The 22,605-nt window shown below is 38.5% G+C and overlaps 1 protein-coding gene across 1 annotated transcript in view; it reads left to right on the forward strand.

The window, feature by feature from the left end:
- LOC122844140 (zinc fingers and homeoboxes protein 2-like) overlaps positions 1-22,605 on the forward strand; it is a 144,099-nt gene that overhangs the window by 105,997 nt on the left and 15,497 nt on the right. Inside the window, exon 3 of the mRNA XM_044139341.1 lies at positions 19,066-22,349. Coding sequence (XP_043995276.1) covers positions 19,402-22,349 — 2,948 coding nt within the window. The 5' untranslated portion in view covers positions 19,066-19,401. The remainder of the gene's footprint in view (positions 1-19,065; positions 22,350-22,605) is intronic.

A 22,605-nucleotide genomic window follows, 5' to 3' on the forward strand; every position in this document is an offset into this window, starting at 1 on the left:
AAATGTGGTGTAAGATTTCAGTGTGATTTCACAGTGGGGAATCAGGTTTATTTTCTACCCTTTACTTTAAGCACCTGACATCTTTGCCCATAGTTTTTGATGTATCTTCATGTGTTTTTATGAAATATAATGTGTCGTATAGTGCTGCATACTTCATGATTGATCTGGTGAGATCAAAACTTCTCAGGTTTCTCTACTGAGGAAATAATCTCTTTTGTTACTCATCAGATCGGGGAACCACATGGGCTGGACACACCCACCTTGTCACGGGTTATCCCATCACCATGGGGATTTTGATGTGTTGGTTGTGTAACGTGGAAACTAAACAGTGTTGCAATATTGGAAAACCAAACATTAGTTCTGGACACGACTTTTCCACAAATAATATAAAATCAATAACTAAAAATTTCAAGAGAGGCCTTGGACCACCTGTCATAATGTTGGGACCCAATTTGAGGGTTTACCTCATGCTGCTGTACATTTTTTTTAGTTATTGTTAATCATTGAGTTTTTTTTTTTTATCCTTCTACTGAAACTATCAAACAAATTATTTTCACACGTATAAACTGCTTCAGGTGGAAGTTTGGAAAGATTTGGGGCTTCTTATAAAGATAAACCCAGTTTCAAGGCAGTTTGTTCATATGTGATATGTATGCAGCATTTTATAACAACAGAAGGTAACATAGTTACTCGATTGTGGTATAAAATCCTACTATGTGCTTGGGAATTACATAATACCACCCCTTTAATGACTACAAAATGACTGAAAATGAATGTTTAGTATTTTTTCATGTAGCATTTTTGGATGATTGTGCTTATTTGTCTTTCAGATGTTTGTCTCATAAATGAAGTTATGAGTACTACACAGATTAGACTCAGTAGAATAACAGACATTCATCCAACAATTGCTCAGCACTGGAATAGAGCCTGTTGCTCTATGTATTAACATGGATACTGTCAACTTTTATCCAACAAAATGAGGGCTAAAGTGTGAACTCAATCGCTAACAGGAGTAATGTGTCATCACTAAGCACAGTGTGTTACTCGGTGCACCAAATCCATAAGTGTCTGAGATTAGCAGTCTATTGTTTAATATGTTGAAAGTGAAGTTGCGGAGTGCAGTTACACATAAGTGAAAGCAGAAGCGTGAGCCGCGAGGGGACTGCCACTTTAGAGTCAGCATTATCATGTATGGTGTCACTCAGCATAGTGCCAAAAGTGTTAGCATGCAGCACTTGAATGAATGATCTGCTCATGGCACGTCCTTGAAGGTAATTACCAATTTCCCACCTGTAAATAGTGTCAGAGTGTAAGCTCCAACTGCGAGGGCTCAATTTCTCTGGAAAAAGCCGCCTGGCATGGAAGTTTTCTTTGATACCTACCTTAGTATTAGTTGAATGCTCTAATATGCAAGCAAGGAAGACTTACTGCAGTGTGGAGATGTTTTAAGACATTTCATGTATTTGCTTTCGAGATAAAGATTTACACATTTTGTCTCACTTAGGTTGACATATTCAGTGTTTTATTATTGGGTTATATGACAATAATATAAGGAATATTTTCTTGGCACAAATAATTGTATAACAGTGAGTAGGAAGAAAAGTGATGCATGATGCATTTCTTTACCCCATTTTCAAGTCTTCTGCAACCGCTAACTGGTTTGTTTCCAGGATTACACTGTATTTAGCTCCATCCATCATGCTATCAACTCTCGTCAGCTTCCCTGTCCCTGCAGCAAGCAGGATGCCTTCAGTATTGTGTTTTACAATAGGATGGTGTGTTTGTGGTTATGTGCAGTGTTTGGCACAGAGCTGTGACTCTCAGCAGCTCCTCCATTGTTTCCATGGGCCTATTAGCTGCTTCTATGATCAGGACAGGCATGTCTTTACATGTTTGCAGTTGTTCTATATTGTGTTTAAAATGATGGACTGAACTGTACTCTGAAAATGTTCAAAGCTTGAGATGTTTTATCTCCTAAATCTGCTTTAAACTTGTCCATAGCCTTTGATTGGACCTTTCTTGTGAGTTTGTTGGTCTTCATGATGTACTCTAACTTAATGTGTGTTGCAGTTTTCTATTAAAGCACTGAAAAAGATAGAGGCAGACAATTGAGAGTTATATTTTAGCTCCGACAAACTGGTTCCCAAAGAAACTGTTGGCTCATAAATGACTGTGAGTGTTTCATGGTCCTGAGTCGAGTCTTTGCAGGTTTTTCTTATTTTCATTTATGGTAGCTATTTCTTTTTTACATCTGACAATTTTAACAGAAAGTTTACAAAAAAGCTGCCAAAGTTGTAAAAAAAAAACACTTTGAAAGACTTTTAGAAATTATTCAGAGGTGCTCATCAAGACCACATTTAAAGATCGTATGAAAGTGTTTCTCATTGGAAACTAAAGGTCAAATAAGTGAGACATAGCTAGCAACTTTTGCTCTTTCTGATTGTGATCCTCCGTTATAACAGGAAATAATAATTACAGTACAATTTTCCGTCTTCATGCTAGTTTTTTTGGTGGTACCCTGCTAACTGTTTATTCCTTCAGTTTTGATTGACCTCTCCTAAAACTTTTCTGCTCCTTTAAATAACTTTTTCTTTTTTTATTTCAAACATTACGTCATCGTCATTTAAATGATGTGGAGATGAAGCCGTAAAGGCGGAGCAGCGGCTGTCATCATGGGCGAGCTGTTCTGACCTATATACAGGCGAGTATACGTCTGTGTTGCAGAAAGCTTAAAGCGGCTTTGCGTTTAATGGAGAGGCTGTGATCCCTGAGGATACCATGCCTACATGTGAAGACATAAATGTGTCTTTGGAGACAATATTGCAAGAATTTCTGAAATCAGGAACGCAAGGGCTTTTATGCAAAATGATGAAAGCATCTCTGAGGGATGTGTATGAAGAGGTTGGACGCATACAGGGTGAATGAAGAGAAGGACATCTCTTAAAGGGCGAACGTGAACACGAATGCAAATGAAATGCACAATGATGTACACAGAACGACTGGCTCATGCATGTTTTATTGACCCAGCTCGTTCTCTTTTTATACCTCCCTTCTTCTGTCATCCCTCTTTTTCTACTCTCTACCTTCTGAAAGCCTATTTCCATGTCCTGTTCTCTCCTTTTAATCTTCCCCCCAACCTTCTTTTTGTCTTCTCTTTTGTCAGTCTGTCCTTCCACCTTCTTTGTCCTCTGACCTGTTGGAGCAGAACAACATGAGACTTTGTTAATTTCTCCTTCTTTCTTCCTTTAGTTGCCCCATTTGTTTTTGTTCCATCTTTTTTCTCCTCCTTTCATTGCTTCTCTGATTCTTTTTGTTGTTTCTCCTCCAGTTTCAGGTCTGGGCCTTTTTTGTCCTTAATCTTTTTTCTTCCTATGTTGCCTTTTTTTCCAAACTCATTTCTTGTTCATATATTTCTCAGTTTTCATATATTTTTTCTTGATTTCCTTTCTTCTTTCCATATAATTCAATTTTCTCCCTTTGAGTCCGATCTTCTGATTCTTTTTTCTCCTCTTATCTTGTCATTTCCTACCTTTACTTCTCAATTACCTCCTTTTAGCTTTCATCTTTTTGTATTTATCAATGTTCTTACCTCTCTTCTCTGTTTTCTTCTTGCCTTGACTCTCTTATCGTTTCTCCCCAGTTTTCCTTCTACTTAGATGTCTTTTTCTTCTGTTTTATCTTTCTCTGTTTTGTGCATTTACATCAGTCAGCTGCAGCATTAAAACCACCTGCCTATTAATGTGCCAAAACAGCTCTGGTCCTACATGAAATGAATACAGGACATCTGGGGTGGCCTGTGCTCCCTTGGAACTTGGGAAGAGGATCAGTTGGGCCTCCATGGATTGTTCTTGTTACTTTAGGTGCTCCATCAGATCTGGTTGAAGAGATTTTGGCGCATCATACATATTTTGCTCTTTGTTGTGTTGATAGACGGGACTTAGTAAAACATTGTAAAACTTGCATTTTACTGATTTTTAGCTCATTTTAATGTTTGTCGCCTAGAGATGGACCAAGATATTGGCTGGTGGCTGGAATCAGACAGTTTTCAGCCTGATTGGCTTAGTTTGTTGCTACCAAATGGGCTGGTTTTTCAGATGTTCCTCAGCTGCTGTGATTGGTTCATAGAGCAGTTGCGTGGGTTAAAATACTTTGTTGAAATCAGCAATCAGACTGAAGAATGAGCATTTGGAAAGCAAAACATATGAAAAGCAGATGGGCTACATCAGCAACAGCTCACATTGGATACCAATGAGTCTCGATTTCAGCTGCTACATATAAATGGGTTAAAATGGATCAGAATTTGGAGTAAATGGCATGAAAGTAAAGGCATGTCCTACCTTGTGTGAGTGGAGGTGGCTTCATGGGGCAGGGATTATTTTCTTGGCACTCTTTGGACCTCTTGGTTCCCATGAGCATTTTCTTAACACCTACCTTAGTACTTTTGACCATGGCCATGTTTTTATGACCACAGCCTGCTTATCTTCTGATGGCTATTACACCATGTCATGTCATTTCGGACCCAAATCTCTGATGGTTTTTGACACCTTGTTCTATAATTAAGGCAGTGCTAAAGACAGAGTAAAGTAAAGTGTGTCTTATAATATAGTCAATGAGTCTATAAGTATTGTAAAAGACACGTAATTGTATCCGTCTATCCATCTATAGATTTACCTATCTATATATATATTTATTTATTAAAGGTGATCAATAATAGTTCTGCTAGAAAAATTCTGAATTGGCCACAATGATGCATCTCTGCTGCAGGCTACATTTATTTGGAGTCTGTCTCCCTGTCAACAGGGTTCTGTGAGTCGGCAGCTCATCTTTTTCCTCTTGCTCACCTGTGCAATCTGCAAGCGCTCTGATTGGCTAAACCTCTGTTGCCAATAACCCTATAATTAGCTTGGGTTACATTGGACTCTCTTCATCTGAATGTGCATAAATGAAAAAAAAAATTAATATTTTCTGGGCCAAGTGGGATCCATTCATGATCTGGATAAGGCCCAGGACCCGCTGCCATGGACCGTGGACGATTGCTGTAGATAGTTGTTGAGGTTTAATAGATTTTAATTACACTGTGCAGTCACCAAGCTGTGATTGGTGGAAAGGAGAACCAAATGAACAGTGATTGGTTCCTCTGATAGAACATACAACGACTGATTCCTTCATCTGCTCCTTAAACAGCCACAAAAATAATTGTTCAGGTTAGGGAGGTTTTGTTTTGTTGTATTTTGTGGCAATATTAAATTATCTTTGCTTACACACTACATAGAAAAATTTAAGTCTTTAAATTGGGTTTGAAACAACAATCTGATGGTATCTGGAGAGATGCTTCTCTGTGAAGAGGCTCACCTGTCAGTGATTTTAATATTTTGCTTGATCATACTACTTCTTTCTTCTCTCCCCCTTCATTCATCCTCTGCCCTTTCCTGACCTCCTCTCTACACCTCCTCTGTTCCATCTCTTGTCACCTCTTGTCTTCTATATTTTCTTTCTCCTCCTCCACCGTCCGCCCCTCTCTCCTGACCTCTCTTCCTGCTCTCTTCCTCCCCACTGACCTCCCTCCTCCTCGCCCCCTCCTTCTCTCCTAATTAGCACCTGAGCGCGCAGGCCTGGTTAATATTCGGCGGCGAGGTGCTGCGACGGCAGAAGGGCACCTCGTCGTCTTAACTGGGCTGCTGTTGCTATGGCGACGCCATGGAAATGAAGCAGCGTGTTCCCCCCGACTCGATCCTAATTTTTTTTGCCCGCCCTCAACACACACTTACACACACGCAGGCACACACACACTCCCCCTCTTCCCTTTTCCTCCCCATACCCGCTCCTTCACTTTTTAATGAGTCACTGCATCTATTAAATTTTAGTAGAGGAGGATGGCATGGGAATCACATGGGCAGAGCGGCATGCTCCCATACAACAAACTCAAAATTTATAAGTGAAATGAAGTTTTTTGTTTTTTTGTTTTTTCCCTCCTTAACAGAAAAACTGTAATCATGTAAAAAAAATTGAGCCTTTGTTAGGTGTGGTTACTTTTTTGGTTCTCTGCCAAATATTAGAGATTGGTTGTTTTGTCCAAGGACAGTCATGGTTATATATTTTTTTGTGTGACATAGCTGGGTGAAGTGCATGTGCGGTGTGTGTGTGTGTGTGTGTGTACTGGATTTTTTGGAGTATTTTGGGGAGAAAATCGAGGCCTTGGCCTTGATAAAGTTCTTTAAAACTGCTAATTGTATTTTATTCATATTCATGGTTGTGGGGCACTTGCAGTTTCTGTGAAGTACAGCCATGCACAGCCAATACATATGTGTGTGTATTGCATTTATCCAGCATGACATCTCGAGGTCACATCGGTTTAATCTGTGTGTATTACCATTCTTCACTGGTGAAAGAAACTGTAGAAAAAAAAGCAAAAAAATATAGGTGTTTTTTTGTGAAAAAAGATTTCATTGAAACTGAACTTTTCCACACATCACTTCAGAAAAGTGCAGACTGGCTTATCTTTAGTATTATCCTCTGCCCTCCTGCTACATTTTCAGGTAAATGAACCTGGTTTGGTCTTCTATTGCAGTTTTGTTGTCAGTTTTTCTTCAGAAATTTAAAAATGAACTGATGCCACCTATATTTTTTGTGCTACTGTGAACCCCTGCCTATCTCTGGTGAAACAGTATTCACAGATTTACCTTTTCGTTTATTTTTCTGTGGAACATGACAAATCGATATATTCGCAGATTGTTTGGTTGAGGATATCTATAATATTAAGAATAAACAGCAGCCTGGAAAACTGATATACATAGGCACAGTTCTGCTTTTCTATTGCAGGACTGTCATTGATTTTCCTGGCTGCTGATTGGCTGTACTCCAAATAATAGAAACTGGGAAGACTGTCCATATTATTTTCAAAAGTAGTTCCATTGCATTGTGCATATTAATGCATATGGAGGCATATTTGGTGTTTTAACTATGAGGATAGGTCGCTGTAAGCATATTTAGAAGGGTTCTCAAGTATTTGCTGATTTCAGCTATTTGTGGTCCCTATTCCACTGTAATTCATCAGAAATGTTCATAACATGCCTGTCAACTGGCATGCACTACATGCAATCTGGTCTTCATGAAATAAATTGACGACTATAAGACAGTCTTAAGAAATCCTGCTTGCAGTTTGCCTCAAGCCATATTGGGGAGGCATCAGAGATGTAGAAGGTATTTTGATCAGATGGAAGCAAAATTTAAAAAGTTTGCCTAAATGCAAAATTATGAAAACAATACCGCCACTGTAAAATATAGTGCTGACTGCATCATGTTTTTCTCAAGCAGGAACAAAAAATTTAGTTAGTTGGTAGGAATATTGATGGACCTAAATACTGGACATGGAAAAAAAAGAAAATATAGGAGCACGAAAAAACATTTGGACTGGGATGGAGGATCATCTGTCAGTTGTGCAACAACCAGAAGCAAATCTGAAATGGATTAGTTTAGGAAAAAAATCATATTTATGAACTAGAGTGGCCCATTCAAAGGCCAGGACTATATCTTATTGAGAATTTGTCACAAAAAGAATTAAATAATCACAGTCGCTCTCTATTCAATCTGACTGAGCTTGAACCTGAGCTGAAGACGAATTGGCAGAAATTGACATCTCTTGTGTGCACGCTGGTGGCGACATAGTCCGACATAATTGTAGTGAAAAGTGGCACTCAGCCCCAATTGGTTGAATTCAAATGCACAACAAACATTTTAAAGACATTTCTACAAAATTTCTGAAATAGACTAAAAACCTCTTGTTGGACTATTACATAAAATACTTTGAGGTGTGAGGCTGTAAGATAATAATAATAATATATATATATATATATATATATATATATATATATATATATATATATATATATATATATATATATATATATATATATTTATTTATTTTTTAAATCATGGATTATGAATAATTGAAAAGGCGAAGTATTGTCTGTGTACAGTATATTTTATTTTGTATTTAAAGGAAGTCTTACATTTTGAGAGTTGTGGAGAGGAGAATGAAAAGGATGATGGCAAATAACTTTATTAAGATTTCTGGTGCCTGAAATTGCCCAATGTAAAAAAAACAACAACTTGATTTTATCATGTCCTCTTTTTGGCGCTACTGACGAATTTTATAAATGAATGGAGATGGTGGCTGATGTCACTCAGGTCCCTCCAGTGGTCTCAGTGGTAACTTAGACTTAAACTTAGACTTAGACTGACTTTATTGTCATTTTGTATGCACAGGGGTGTATACAGAACAAAATTTCGTTGCATATGGCTCAGGACAATGTTTTGACTTCACAATAAACCTACTACTAAACTGGAGTTCCCTTTAGCACAACCTCGGCTGGCTGGTCCCTTTTGCAGTTTGTTCCACACAACTTGTACTGAAAAGCTCCGTGTAAGAGCAACGTGAGCTGAAGGATTAAAGATTTGCAGTCACGACTGATGGAGGGAAAAGTGGGCAAATTATGTGAAATTTGTGTTGGAGGAAAGAAAAGATTGATGCTATTCACATTCAGCTCCGCAGGCTCGACCTTGAACAATACAAGAGTTTGACAAACCTGGCACATGTCGTCAACGCCAGGCTGAGTACAGCTCTCCAATTAACCAGGCAGTCACCAAAAAACCTAAAGCTCTTCAAGGCTTTCTGCTCAAAGGACTAATTTTACCCTTTTTGCTTTATCAAATTGCCTCCAAAGTTTTATCAGTCATTAAGGGGAGCTTCACTTCTTTACTGTTTGATACTTTCATGTCATCAAATGCTTAAAGGCTTATTTTGGGTTGGCCTTTGCTTCCCAACGTGTGGTGCTGCAGCCCAATCAGCCACCTTCTGTGGAGGAATGTAAAAGAGAGGGGCCATGTTTTTAATAATTTTTTTCCAACATGCATTGCAGGTTTACCTGTTGCAGTAGCTCTTTGCCAAATTATATTTAGCATTTGTTTAAAAAAACATTTAGTTTCTACTTTGGGCCAAGCTAACTAAAGGTCATGCTATCCCTGATTCTGATCCAACAGCTGTGCCCCAGTTGCAGTACTTTCCTTTTATTTCCATTTATAGTGGTTTCTCAAAAGTGTCTACACCTGTGTTAAAATGTCAGTGGCATAAAAATTAGACTATGATGAAGTCTTCTAAATTATTTCCCACTCTAAATGTGACTTGGAGGAGAAAAGATTAAAACTATAAAGTTGGGATAAGCAGTGGGAGAAGTTGCAGCAGTTCTAGTAAATCTGGTTAATGCTCAATAAAGTTCAGCTGCACTGGTAGGATCCTGATTTTTGCTTATTTGCATCATTTAACCACACCTATAGTTAGAATGAGGTTACAAACATTTTTTTTAAATCTCATTATACAACAGTGTCCATCAGGAGAAGGATATTAAAATATCTAATGAAAACATTTATGCACCGTGACATATTGAAGACATTTATTCAAAATTTGAGAAAATATGACTAAGCTATATACCTAAATAATCTAGAAGAACTGGACCAGGTCAGGATGCCTGCCAAAAAAAAAAAAAAAAATTAAACACTAATAGGACTGCAGCTATTATCAGGCTCTGTTGGTGTCTACAAGTGATTAATTTTCTGTATTTTCTATATGTGAGGACAAAACCAGAAAGACTGTATAGCTAAAGCTCTGTTTTTCCAAATAAAAGATCAAGGCCTGGTTTGAGTATCCCAACATGTGGTTGGAGACTCTGTTATGGTTTGATCAAACCAAGTTATGATTGGTACAAAAACAGCATTGAGCATTTCACAAAGCAGTATCCATACTCTTGTGGTAGCCTCACAATATGGATTTAGTTTTTTCAGATGTAACCTAGGATTTTGTCAAGGTAGATAAAATTACAAATTGTTCTAAATACCATTCAGTTTTGATCTCATACCAGGAAGTGTCTCGTAGAACCCAGGAGTCAAATAGTGTTTCCATTTTTGGCCAGAAAAATGCACTTACCTGAAGTTAAGATGTTCCTCACAGTCTGAGATTTTTTGTCTGACTGTACAGAATATATGTCATGTTAAATATTACAACATGTTTAAAATTAATAATAATAATCTCGTGTTGGATCAAAAAACCTTTTAAAAGGGTTACATACCCTTTTGCAGTCCACTTTACATACTGGCGGCAAGACTTCTGCAGGAATTTATCCTTACAGTAGAAGTGGCTTTTTATTCTTTTGAGTCAATTATTTTGCAACTGGTAACAGAGATCAGGAAATTGTGTATGCTTTATTTGTTTTAGCTTTATTAGATATAGATATTGAATCCAACTGTTCATTTCTTGTCTTCCACTTATCTTAGATTGGGTTGCAGGGATAACAGGTTGAGAATTACATCCCCTGGCCAAAAGAATCAGCATAGCTTTACTGGCCAAGATTGTATGCATAAGCAAGGAATTTGATTTTGGTTTTCAATTGCTCACTGCATACCGATATAAAATATAAACTCATAATCTTTAGAGAAAATAGAATAAGGTTAGCATAACAATCTGTGCATATATTTGCAGTCATTTTTATAAGTAATCAAAGAAAGCTTGTCATGGTAGTGGAAATTATTCTGTTCCATAGTTGTGCAGCTGAGTACTCAGGTTGTAAGGCATTCACTGTGTTCATCAGAGAGACAGCCTGAGGAAGAAACTCTCTGTGGTTACTGGTTTTTGCAAACAGAGCTCTGTATTGCTGATCTGAAAGTGAAAGTTTTAACGGCTCGTGTCCAGGATGTATGGGTTCTGCAGAGAGACATATTTTCCTCCAAGAGAATCCTGCCTGGTAAAACTTTTAAAAGGAGGCACCAGGATCCATTCTTATCAAATCTAAACTCATACAACATCAACAACGACGATGCCTTTTTCCAAATTTACCTCTATTTGATCATTAGATATCCACCATTTTGTGGTGATGTATTTACATGACTCCAATAAATCGGATATATTGGCAAAACATTGTTTGGAGTCAGTCTGGTTTAATGAGGGGCCGTAATCTCTCAGATTTCAGAAAGGTTGACTAAACTAAAGAGGAATTAAAGGCAAAATAAATAGAAATACAATGAATTAAAGAGTTTTCTGAAAATAATATTCTATTAAATGACATGTAAGTGAGAAATTTTATACCAACAAGAGAAATAAGCTAATATGGAAAATGGAAGTAGGATGGGACAGAATGGCAAGGTACAACCTGAGGCATGAATTTTCAAAAGGGCAAATTGGTCGTAAACAAACCAAACAAGCGGCACAACTAAATTTGGATTAGTATTTCAGAAAAACCAAGACTCTATCTAAAGTCTTTAAGATGTTTATTTTTTTTTTCTTTACCTTTTAAGACTGTCCATTGCAGTCTTTTAAGATTGGTTTTACATCATATGAACTTAAAAGTTTGTTTTCTGAAATAATGCACACCTCTAAAAGTAGGTCTAGCAGACAAATGCGCATTTTGACTTTTTTTTGTTTTGTTTTTACAATTTTCTGGATTAATGGTCTCGTTTGTCTATTGTCTAATTTAATTTTGCTACAGCCAACTAGATGTATCTAGAGTGGTAGTTTATATTTCAGGATTGAGTACTATATTCTGTCTGTAACTTCAACTACGGCCATAATTCCATCAGTCTGTTGTTACCAGTGAAAACTCAGGTCTCTTTTCTCTTGTGTGAAGCTAAGATAACCTGAAGTAAAACCCAGCCATGACGTACTTTCCGTACATTTCTCAGAACTCTTATGTAACACAAGTGAGATTTGGATCTCTATAGGCTTAAGAGCAAGCAGCTGGAAATAGCCTGCCACTCTCAGAAGAGCTGGGTCATACTGCCGGCTGTGTTAATGATGCATTAGCACCACAAGGTGCCCGCACAAAGGCATCCTTTGATCAATCATTTAGTATCCACAAAGACTTATATTGAAATACAGACCCACACACACACACACACACGCACACAATGCTTGTAGGGGTGTTTTGTGCATTATGACTATATGCCTGAGGAGGAAGGTCACGGGGACTCTGAAACCAGGACACACTCTGTTTCTGAGCACACCACCTTGAAACTAAGTAAGACTCTTAAATATTAGTATTTATCTTGTTCACTCATGGTTTATCTAGCAGTTTAATCTAGCTGTTTCATTCTGTATCTTATGGTCCAATTGTCCAGTCACTGGAATAATATAATTCATCACTTTTTTTTCTCAAGATCTCAAAAGTGAAAGTTAATCATTTTGCTACAAAAAAGTTAGATGACAGGTTTATGTTTTAGCCACTTTGATTTCCTCCAGAAAAAACACTTTTGACCTCCTTCACCAGTTCTTCTCTCCATTCATAATTACTACTGCAGATAACTAAAATTATCTCTAGAATAACAAATGACCACTAAAAGAAATTTATCTCTCTTAGAGGTCATTTAAAAATTGAAAGTGGACATTTAAAGATCTGATATATGACCTCAAACAGTCACTGGGTGCCAGAGAAGTAGATTCTCATTTGAAGTTCTTTTTTGGCAGCTTTTTCAGTCAGAGACTGCAAGATTTGGCACTGATACAAATGTTGTGTTTGTCGAGAAGTTTTTACCCCACTATGCTGCCAAGGTTGACCAAGCTCTGCAAAAGTGCAAATGAGTAATCCTCAGGTTTTATTTCTAAATGTCTCAGCAAACCATCTTTTTGTTTTTTCAGATGTTCCTATTCTAGACTAGGATGTTCCTATTCTGTGAAACTACGTGCAGAGAAATGATGACCATATTTCTATTTTAAGTAAACATTAGAACTGTAACAATAAATTTATTTACACTAAACTGTGCTTTAATGATACTTGTACATGGAAAAATAATACTTTGTTCACAGGCAATCACTATTTTCATTCAGAAAGATTTATTGTTGAATGCCATAACAAAAAAGGAAATAAGCAATTATTTACTGTAAAGAATTCCACACCAAGCTAATGCACAAATTACCTTTTTTTTTTTTTTTTCAAATCAGTACTGTGCGGTTTTTGAGTTTACAATTACAACAGCACAGGAGAAGCATTGATGAGCCATATGGCAAGCCTATGGCAATATAAAAGCAAATACTGCGGTAAGCTATTTTTTGTATATAATCTGTTTTACACTCATTTTTCACCTACTGGTTTGAGGTTTTCCATAAAGTTTTAATAACTAGTTAAATAACTCTCAGAGATCAAATAAATCAAACTAGGTTCCTAACAAGTGCCATCTAGTGTTCTCAGAAAAACCTCCTAGGAGGCTTTTCATCAGAGTACCAGTTTCTTTAGTAAAGAAAAATGAAAGAGTACTCTCTCAGAAATTCATAAGATGGCAGTCAGTGCTTTCAAAAGAGCCTCTAAGAAAAGTCAAGGAGCTGAACGAAAACAGGTTGAGTTTGATTTGTGTATAAAAGTGGAGGGAAACACTCTGCTGAAGTGTTTTATTTGAACTCTCGTTACATTTTCATGTATGGTTAAGCCGTGGATTGTCTTCTGTTATCTTTACAAATTTCACATGCCTCCGAGCGGCTTCAGTTAGCTGCCAGAAATACCACTTTTGGAAACTGACTGAATTGGGCTGAATTTGTCTTTGTTCAGTGTGAATCACAAGATACCAATCCGTGGCACTCTAGAGTTACTGGTGGCCATAAAAAGTTTGCAGACTTTTTTTTTTGTAGTGCTTCTTCTTTGCCAAAATGTAGACTGTGTCCCTGGCTGGGAGCTGATATACCCTCCGGTTTGCCCTTGTTCCATTAAAACGTCTTTAACCACTCCTATTAGCACACTTGGCTCCTTCCAATCTACCTTTTATCCTCCTAATTTGTCATTTCATTTCCCAAGACATCTCCTCATTACCTTCCTTTTTTATCTCCCTGTTCTTTTATGGCTTCCCTGACACCCTCTTGTGCCATATTGTTGTTGTTTTTTACCTTCCCTGCAATTGGATAAATGAATGGATCAAGTTTCTGGTTATACTAATAGTTTCCTTTGCCCTTGACAGGGATAAAATCTGATCTTTTTTTGTCTGAAAACTTGCAGTGAATCTTTTTTCACCATGCAGAGCCACTCAGGTTACTTTCGTATCACTTTCAGTGAAGAATGGGATCTAAAATTTTGTCTTGATTCGGTTTTCTTTATCGTTTAAAGAGGAGGATCCCGAGAGCTTTATTAACTCAGATTTTAATGTTCAATTTTGCATCCATTTAAAATGTAAACTTGCCTCCAACATCTGTGAATACAGGAATTTCAGAGGTTGATTTCCTTCCCTCTCAAAAGAACCATTTGTTGCTTCTTGCACAATTGCAAATCATTGTTTACACTGCTGCAGTTTTATTATTTCCTCTATAATTAGAGTGGTGCCACGCTCCAAGTAATCCCCTGCACACAAATACTGTACAAGTAATTACAAGGATGCATGGAGCCGAGCTGAGCCCAACAAAATGGGACGCAGCCAAGCGGCATATGACTCCCCTCGTCAGAAGTTGGCCCGGAGTCCTCAAGGCCGATCCAGTGATGCAGCAAAACATGACACTGTTGTGTTTTTCTTTTTTTTTTTCTTTTCTTCTCTTTTTTTTCTGGAGCTGGCAGCCACAGCACTTTTCCTCAGGAAGCGAGGCTGCTGTCGCTGCTCAAATAAAATGCTCCAGCCTGCAGCTCCGTCTGCTTCTTCAGTTTTCACTTTCCCCCCTGTCCGATCTATTTCCCTCTTTTGCTCATCTCTATTCTGTCTTTTTTTCATCTAAGTCTCTTTTTCTGATCTCTAATTTCTCTTTCCTCCTACACCCTCTTGTCCTTTCTTAGTGACCCCTTCGCTGTTGACCCACAGTCCTTTCTATTCTCTTTCTTTGTTTCTGCACTCGTCACCTTCCACCTACATTCTATACATATGTTCTCTGGTTGTTTCTCTGGTTTTCCTGCTGTTTTATCTCTTTTCCCATCTGCCTTCACCGTCTTCTCCCACTTTACTGATGCCAGCAGCTGGATCCCTGGCAAAGGATTTAAACCAAACAGATATTTAGGAAACTGCAATACATGAATGAATATTTGATCACTTTAGGGTGCGTTATTGATTGTTTACTCTGTAAAATGTAAGTCGTATTTTTTTATATGCAGTCTGGAAGCTTGAAGCTTTATAACCTCAAACCTTTGCTAGGAATACACCAATCAGGAGTTTTCTGGCTTGTACTGATTTCTGACTTCTTTTTTTTTTTTTTTTTGAAGTCTGATCTGTCGATTTAGAGTGTATTTTTAAGACCATAACACCCTCAGAATGGGTTCTGTAAAAGGATTTTCAGTTTGACAAACAAAGGGCCAAAACAGAAATAAATGCTTGATGGAAGTAGTAGATATGTATTGAACAGAAAAATGAAATTACAAGAATGCTTAATGTTATGCATCCGAGTGTATGTCACTAACCTTTAGTTCTACTTTTTCTAATCTCAAAATAAAGGACATCAAATCAATTCCTATTGGTGGATGCTTTTATAGACATGTTTTTGATTTTCATACATTGATAAGTATTAAATATTGATTGTCAGTATTATCAATTACCATTCACAACCAGTTGAGAAAAAAACTGGCTGAATTTAATCACATGAAAATGTGATGCATAATCACATTTTGAATATGTAACTTTTATAAAGTGAAAGTAGGTTTTTTTAATGCTTAGTTTTAACTTTTTCTAATCAAATTTTTTTGTTGTTGTTTTCCTCATTAGATCAAAAAGATCTTTGATATTGTCTTACAATATATCAACAAGCTTATTTATTAATTTGGTACAATATAGGAGTTCATGTTGCAGCACCCTCTGCAGTTTTTGGATGCCCTCCTGGTAAAAAAAAAAACTAAAAGCGTTAAAAATTCCAAAGCAATATTACCTTGCAGTAGCATAACGACAAACTGCAAGAGTTGGAAAAATCAAACTTTTAATTTGAGTTCATTTGTTGAGAGAAAGATTTTTTTGTTTAAGAAATTAGCTGTTTTATAAAGTCATCTGTGCCACAGTTAGTGACTCCACTGACAGTTTTAATTTAACAAAAGCGTAATTGCAGATTCTTTTTTAATGTTTTTAAAGTGTCTGTGAATGTTTAATTGGAAATCATTGACTTACAGTTTCTATGATGGGACACAAAGGCAAATTTTCTTAGCCAATCTTCAAAATTAAAAGGACAGGATAATATTCCATTCAATGAAGCAGATGTAAGTTGATTTTCATAAGTCATCTTTGCCTTGAACTAATAACTTGTTAAAAAAAACCTACTGATTTAATAGTCATTTTTGTCATTTTGGCTTAACACATTTATTGCCATTCTGTCAACAAAAAAAAAAAAAAACTGCCATGACAACATCCTTTGAAATAATAACCCCAAAGCACTGATAATGTATGCCAAATTGGCAAAATTTTGATCCCATGTCCAAGAAAGAGTGAGGAAAATAACAGTAATATAAAGTAGAAAATGCTGGTGTTGAAATCAGTCTTTTGAAATGTTTGTAGTAATCATCGGACAATGCCAAGAATATGAAGAACCCACATTTTTGAGATTTTAAAAAACAGATATATTTCTCTCTGTTCACTGATAACTTACACAGCAAACAATATGTTCACCACCAATCTAAAGAATAAATGCAACACTTTGAGGAAAAGATATTCAGAACTCATGCACTCTACCTCGGAAACCAGAGTCTGTTTTGTACCTCGATTCTGTCAACTTATCATTTCTTCTGTTAGCAGCATTTGTTCTCTTGCTTTAGCTGTTTAGGAAAATCTCATTAGTTGCAGCAGGGAATAAGCAGCAATGTAAATGCATGAGATTTATAATAACATAGGATTAGTTCAGTCTCATTGCACAGAGCACTTCTTAAACTAGGCTCTGGATAGTCAGCTAGAAACTAAGCGATGAGAAGCTGATCAAGACTGCAAGAGCATGAAATATGTCCAGCATTTATTGACACATGGGACAAATAACAGCTTGCCCAACACTAATTAGGTACTGAAATACCATTTTTTTCCTGGCAGGGAAGTTCATCTAACTTATTAGGCCACATATTAAAACTTTCTACATCCTTTTTAGTGCTTTTTGAAATTTTTATATGTTTCTAATTCTACCTTGTGTATTTCAGATTTTCTTCTCCACTTCTTTTTAAATATCTCTTGAAAAAGTCTTTTCCCCCTTTGCCTTTTTTCTGTTTGTCTTCTTCCTGTTCTGACTCATCTTCTCCTCCATTCTCTTTAGGTATTCTCTCTCTCTGTGTGCCAGGCCATGGCCTAGTTTAAACTGCATTCTTTTATTAACTTTCCTCCTTCCTTTCACCTTATCTCTCCCTCATATTCTCTGTTTTATTACTCTCCTCCCTTTTAATCCCATAGTTTTCAGGTATTTTCCATTTATCTTCTTTTTACCCACTCCCCCCCATACACACACTCAAACACGCGTACACTTCTTCCCACATTTATACATACCTGCCGTCCCATTTCCCTCCTTTTTCCCATCCCCATCTGTTTTTATCTCACTGTCTCTGTGCCATTGTGTGGATGATAGCTGTCAGGAGATCTCATCACTGAGTCTCTCTTATTACATGATTACAGGGTAATTATCCTGTGAAGTTGTCTTTGCCCGAATCTATGAAAGACGACTAATGTCTTTTTAATGGGGTTTGGAGTTTGGAGACTATTTTTTTGCGTCTTTTGTAGTTTCTGTGGACTCTTCAAATTTATTGCATTTACAAGCAATTGGCCTGGAACACTGTGTCCTGATTAAGTGGTAGCCATATTTCTGGTAATATTTTAAGAATGCCGTCTCTCTCTCTTTCTCTTTCTCTTTCTCTCTCTCTCTCTTTGCCTTTTTCCCTTTCTCTCTTTCTGTCATAAGTTGGGCTCCTCTCGTCTCGCAACTCCAGGCCTCCTGGCTTTGTCACAAGGTGTTTTTAATTTGCCAGCATCTGATTAAGGCTGACGTAACAAGGCTCCTGCAATGTTTGGACATGCACCGGCACAGAACCCTGGCTTGGATTTTAAAGGAAATGGAGGCTGATGTAACTTGTCAACACTGAGTGGTTGTGTTTTAACCTGTTGTTGTCCCTCACTTGGATTCACAAATTATACAGATCCACTCTTGACAATTTCCTGTGTTCATGTGAAATACGTGAATACCTAGGACCATTCTGGAAACAGTTAAAACTGCCTATTTAATAGTTTAAACACCAAATATACATTTGCATGTTTTAACACAGTGAAAACACAATATCTACATCATGTTCACAACATGAAAGTGGCACAAATCAGATTTTTGGAAGGTGAAAATATTGGAATTGGGCCTTCAGACTAATATGAAACAGTTTGCTGTGGACTGCACATGGGCAAAAAAAATCTGATTTGGGTTGCATTTGCCTGTTGTGTAGCCTTTGAGAACTCTATTGAAACAGTATTGTGAAGAACAAGAAACATAGCAGTTCAGGAAATCAGTTTTTGTTCATTTTTATTTTGCCACAAAGCAATAATTTTGAAGAATATCTTTTACTCAAATGAGACCAAAGTTTATCTAATTGACCTACATTCAAAAATTTACATTGTACATAACACACAATCAACTTGGTTGGCAAAAAGATGGATAGTAGAATACGTTTGTTGAATGTTCAATTTCCAGCAGGACAATTCTAAGCATATAGGCAGTGAGAGAGCTACCATGTGCAGAGGTTCACTCCTAAATGTTATTCTTGAATCTGAGGTGATGCTTGAAAATTGATATTCACAGATGCCAGAGTAGATTTTGCATCTGCATATTCAACAAAAGGTGGTTCAGCATGTTATTCTTGATGGGGGAAGATTGCATACGTGTCATATTTTTACTTTTATTTGTTTATTTTCCATTTTTTCTATGATTAGGAACTACTTTGGTCAATTTCAAAAAATTTCAATAGAACACTTTTAAAGTTTGTAGTCAAAATGTAGAACACCACCTCGTCTTTTAATGCAGACTTTTTCTTCTTACATCTTAGCATGCTTTTGTGATTCTACAATAAATAATTTATGATTCAGATAATTAACAACTATTTTTACCCTTTGTTGCTTGTGTCTCTGCAGCTTGAGCCCCGCTGCTGTCTGTGATGCCCTCCCATGACGCCCAGGCTGGGAGCTGACACTGCCGGTGAGCGGGAGACGCCACTGCACAGCCGGTCCTGGGCCCGTTCCATCAGCTGGTTTTCACCCTCGCTCTTGCACGCTGGAGACTACTCCTTCACCCACCAACTGGTATCCACAATCATCAGCTACTATCCACTTCAGTAAGGTTCGCTTAAAAAGACCCAACAATCCGCTAAGCTTGGTCACCAGCACTATCAGCCAAAATCCACAGTCTCTTCAACACAATCAGCAGCACCAGCACAGCTATTACGACCAACACCAGCAGCAACAGCCATCATGTCCAGCCGTAGAAAGTCCTCCACACCTTGCATGGTCCGAGTCATAAGCGACCTGCCCGATGAGGTAGAAGATCCAGAAGACGTGATGATGGAGATGGAAAAACTGTCTGCCAACGTCATGGCGGCGAATGGACAGTCAGAACTATCAGAAACCAATGCAAAGCAGAATCCACAGCAGGAGAATACAGAGAACACTGAAAAGGGGACATTTTTAAAGCAAGTGGAAACACAAAACCTTGAGCCATTAGTACAAGAGCTGGAGTCTGATAAAGGAGATCAAACTCATGTCATGGAAAATGTAGACATAAGTGTACTGAAAGACAAAGAAACTGAATCTGAACAGGTGTCAGAGAAAAAGCAGCCTAGAGGGTACAAATGCAAGTACTGTCCGTTTTTGACGCAGAATCTGAGTGACTTTAAGGAACATGTAGACTCCAGTCACCCTAACGTCATTCTGAATCCACTGTATCTCTGTGCTGTGTGCAACTTCAACACCAAGAAGTTTGATTCACTCACGGAGCATAATGAAAGCCAGCACCCAGGTGAGACAAACTTCAAGTTTAAAAGGATACAAAGGAACAATCAGACTATCTTAGAACAGACAATCGAAGGCAAAGACAATTCAGCTGAATGCAAAATGACAGACAAGCAAGGTGAAGGCAACAGTAGTTCCATGTTTCCACCTTGTATATCTACAACAGTAAAAACACCTTGTAACATGCAATCCCTCTTTGGAGGAGCAGACCTTCAAAGCCAACTGGATGGTTTGATCCAGAAGGATCAGATCACAGCATTAAACATCAATGGAACAGTTATCATACCTGAACCCACCATGCTCCAAGGGCTCTCTCATGTCACCCCAATGCTTAAGCGCCCACCCAACTTTAACTCTGTACCAAAAATAGCTGTTCCTTTGAACACCACCAAATACAACCCTTCTTTAGACGACAATTTGACATTGATCTCATCCTTTAACAAGTTTCCTTACCCAACTCATGCCGAGCTGTCATGGCTCACGGCTGCCTCCAAGCATCCGGAGGAGCAGATCAAAGTCTGGTTCACCACCCAGCGGCTGAAGCAAGGGATCACCTGGTCCCCAGAAGAGGTGGAGGAAGCCAGAAAGAAAATGTTCAATGGTTCTATTCCTCCTGCCCATCACACATTTACCAGCCCTATATCTCATCCCTCTGCCAAATTGTCCAAGCAGCCTATTGTTCACACAACTGTCGAGCACCCAGGTCAGGTGCGGACAACTGTGTCCAGTGAATTAAGTATCGTCTCATCCACAAATTCTTCTGCAGGGGTAACGATAGGTTCCAGCCACAATCTTAAACGATCCCTGACCACACATCTAGCGTCACAGATTGGTCCCGAGGCAAAGCGACCTATCATGGCGGTGGCCCCTCATTCTGGTGACCCTAAAGATAAGCTTCTTATGGCTCCTCCACCACCACCACCACCCCAGAAAGACCGACTACCAATGGCTCCACCACCAATTCCTACGGAAATGAAAAGACCTGGAACAGCTCCGCTAGTCAATGCAGAAATGAAGAGGCCATCTTTTCCTGTGCCTTCAATGCTGCCACCATCTTCATCGTCATCACTATTATCGTCCTCCAAAGGGAAGTTTCTCTCTGCAACTGGAAATTCCAAGACAAAGCCAGTGGTCTCTTTGCCCTCCATGGTATTTCCAGAGTCCTTAACAAGGCCTATGATAGCTCCTCCTCCCATATATGCCCCACCATTTAAAAACTCTTTGCTAATCCCTCGAACTACAACCATTAGTCCCAAAGAAAAGCATGCTAATACTCACCCTTTGCCTGATTTGAACCTGCCAAACTCTCCTCCATCGATAAACTCTCACATAAGGCGACCAACCATCATCCAGTCTGTTCGCACTCCAGCTAAAATCCCTTCGCAAATTCAGGGGTTCCCTCTGGAGGGCAAGAAATTAAAGGAGCATCACAGTTTAGATATTAATTCTGGCTACCCTAGAGGAGATAAGATTGTCAGTCCTCTGACAGAGGCTAATGGGACATCCCGTTTGGATGGTAAATTGTTCACAGATCAGACGTTCCCTTCTCACAATAACGGAATCATACATATGGACGGTGGCGATGCTTCAACACCACAAAAACAAGATTTTAATCCAAAGTCCTCAGTGATGACTCAGTTCCCTTTGCTGGAAAGGATGAAAGGAAAAACAGCAAAACAACTGAAGGTCTTGGAGGAGAATTTCTTGCGGAACAGCTTTCCCACACATAGCGATGTGGACAATCTTGCAGCCACGACCCGCCTGTCTCATCAGGAAATTGACAGCTGGTTTGTGGAGCGCCGTGCACTACGAGACAACCTGGAACAAGCCCTTCTGAACTCCATGGGCACCAAGAAATTGAGTGGTACTCCTGGCATAGGGGAGAAACAATTACATCCACAACAGCATCAAACTCTACAGCTGAATGGGGTCCACAAAACAAACACTAATGTGGTCAATCTTAAGAGCCCTACTTTACCTTCACATGCCCTCTCCATTGCTTCTTCCATCCCTAACTTAAATACCTGCTCAGTGCCTCCAGACAGCCGATCACTGGCACTCCTCAAGGACGATTTTGCTCAAACACGGTGGCCTTCCCCTGAGGAGTTACACCAGCTGGAAGGTCGGAAAGGACTTGCTCGCTCCGAGCTGGCTCGTTGGTTCACTGACACTCGGCTGCAGAGTATGGAACTGACAGAACTCTTTCGCAACAATGGAATAAATGGAGGGCAGGGGCAGTCTGCGTGTTCCCCTGAGAAAACTTCATCCAGCATCATCCAGCGTTGTCAGGAAGGAGCCGTAGCAAACAACAACAAAGTGCTGGAGCTGGAGCTTGGATGGTTGTTGGACCAGCGTTCCAACAGTCTCAGCAATCAGCAGCACACTGAGCTCCAACACCAGTTTGCTGGCAGGTACTTTAATCTTGGTTATCACTGGTATTTTTGCTCTAGCATTTAGAAATGTAGGTTTCAAAATTACATGATGAAAAAACTTATAAATTCTTGCACTTATTATGTCGTCAGGCATTGAATATTCTACTATACACTCCTGAATATATCCGTCTGAAAGAAAAATTGTAGAAATACCTAAACCTCTTGGTGGCAGAATTATTAGTGTTGATTATCTTTTGTACTTTTAACAAACCAGCTAGATATAGACAAAAAGCTA

This window comes from Gambusia affinis, linkage group LG14, assembly GCF_019740435.1.
Source record: "Gambusia affinis linkage group LG14, SWU_Gaff_1.0, whole genome shotgun sequence".
NCBI lineage: Eukaryota > Metazoa > Chordata > Actinopteri > Cyprinodontiformes > Poeciliidae > Gambusia > Gambusia affinis.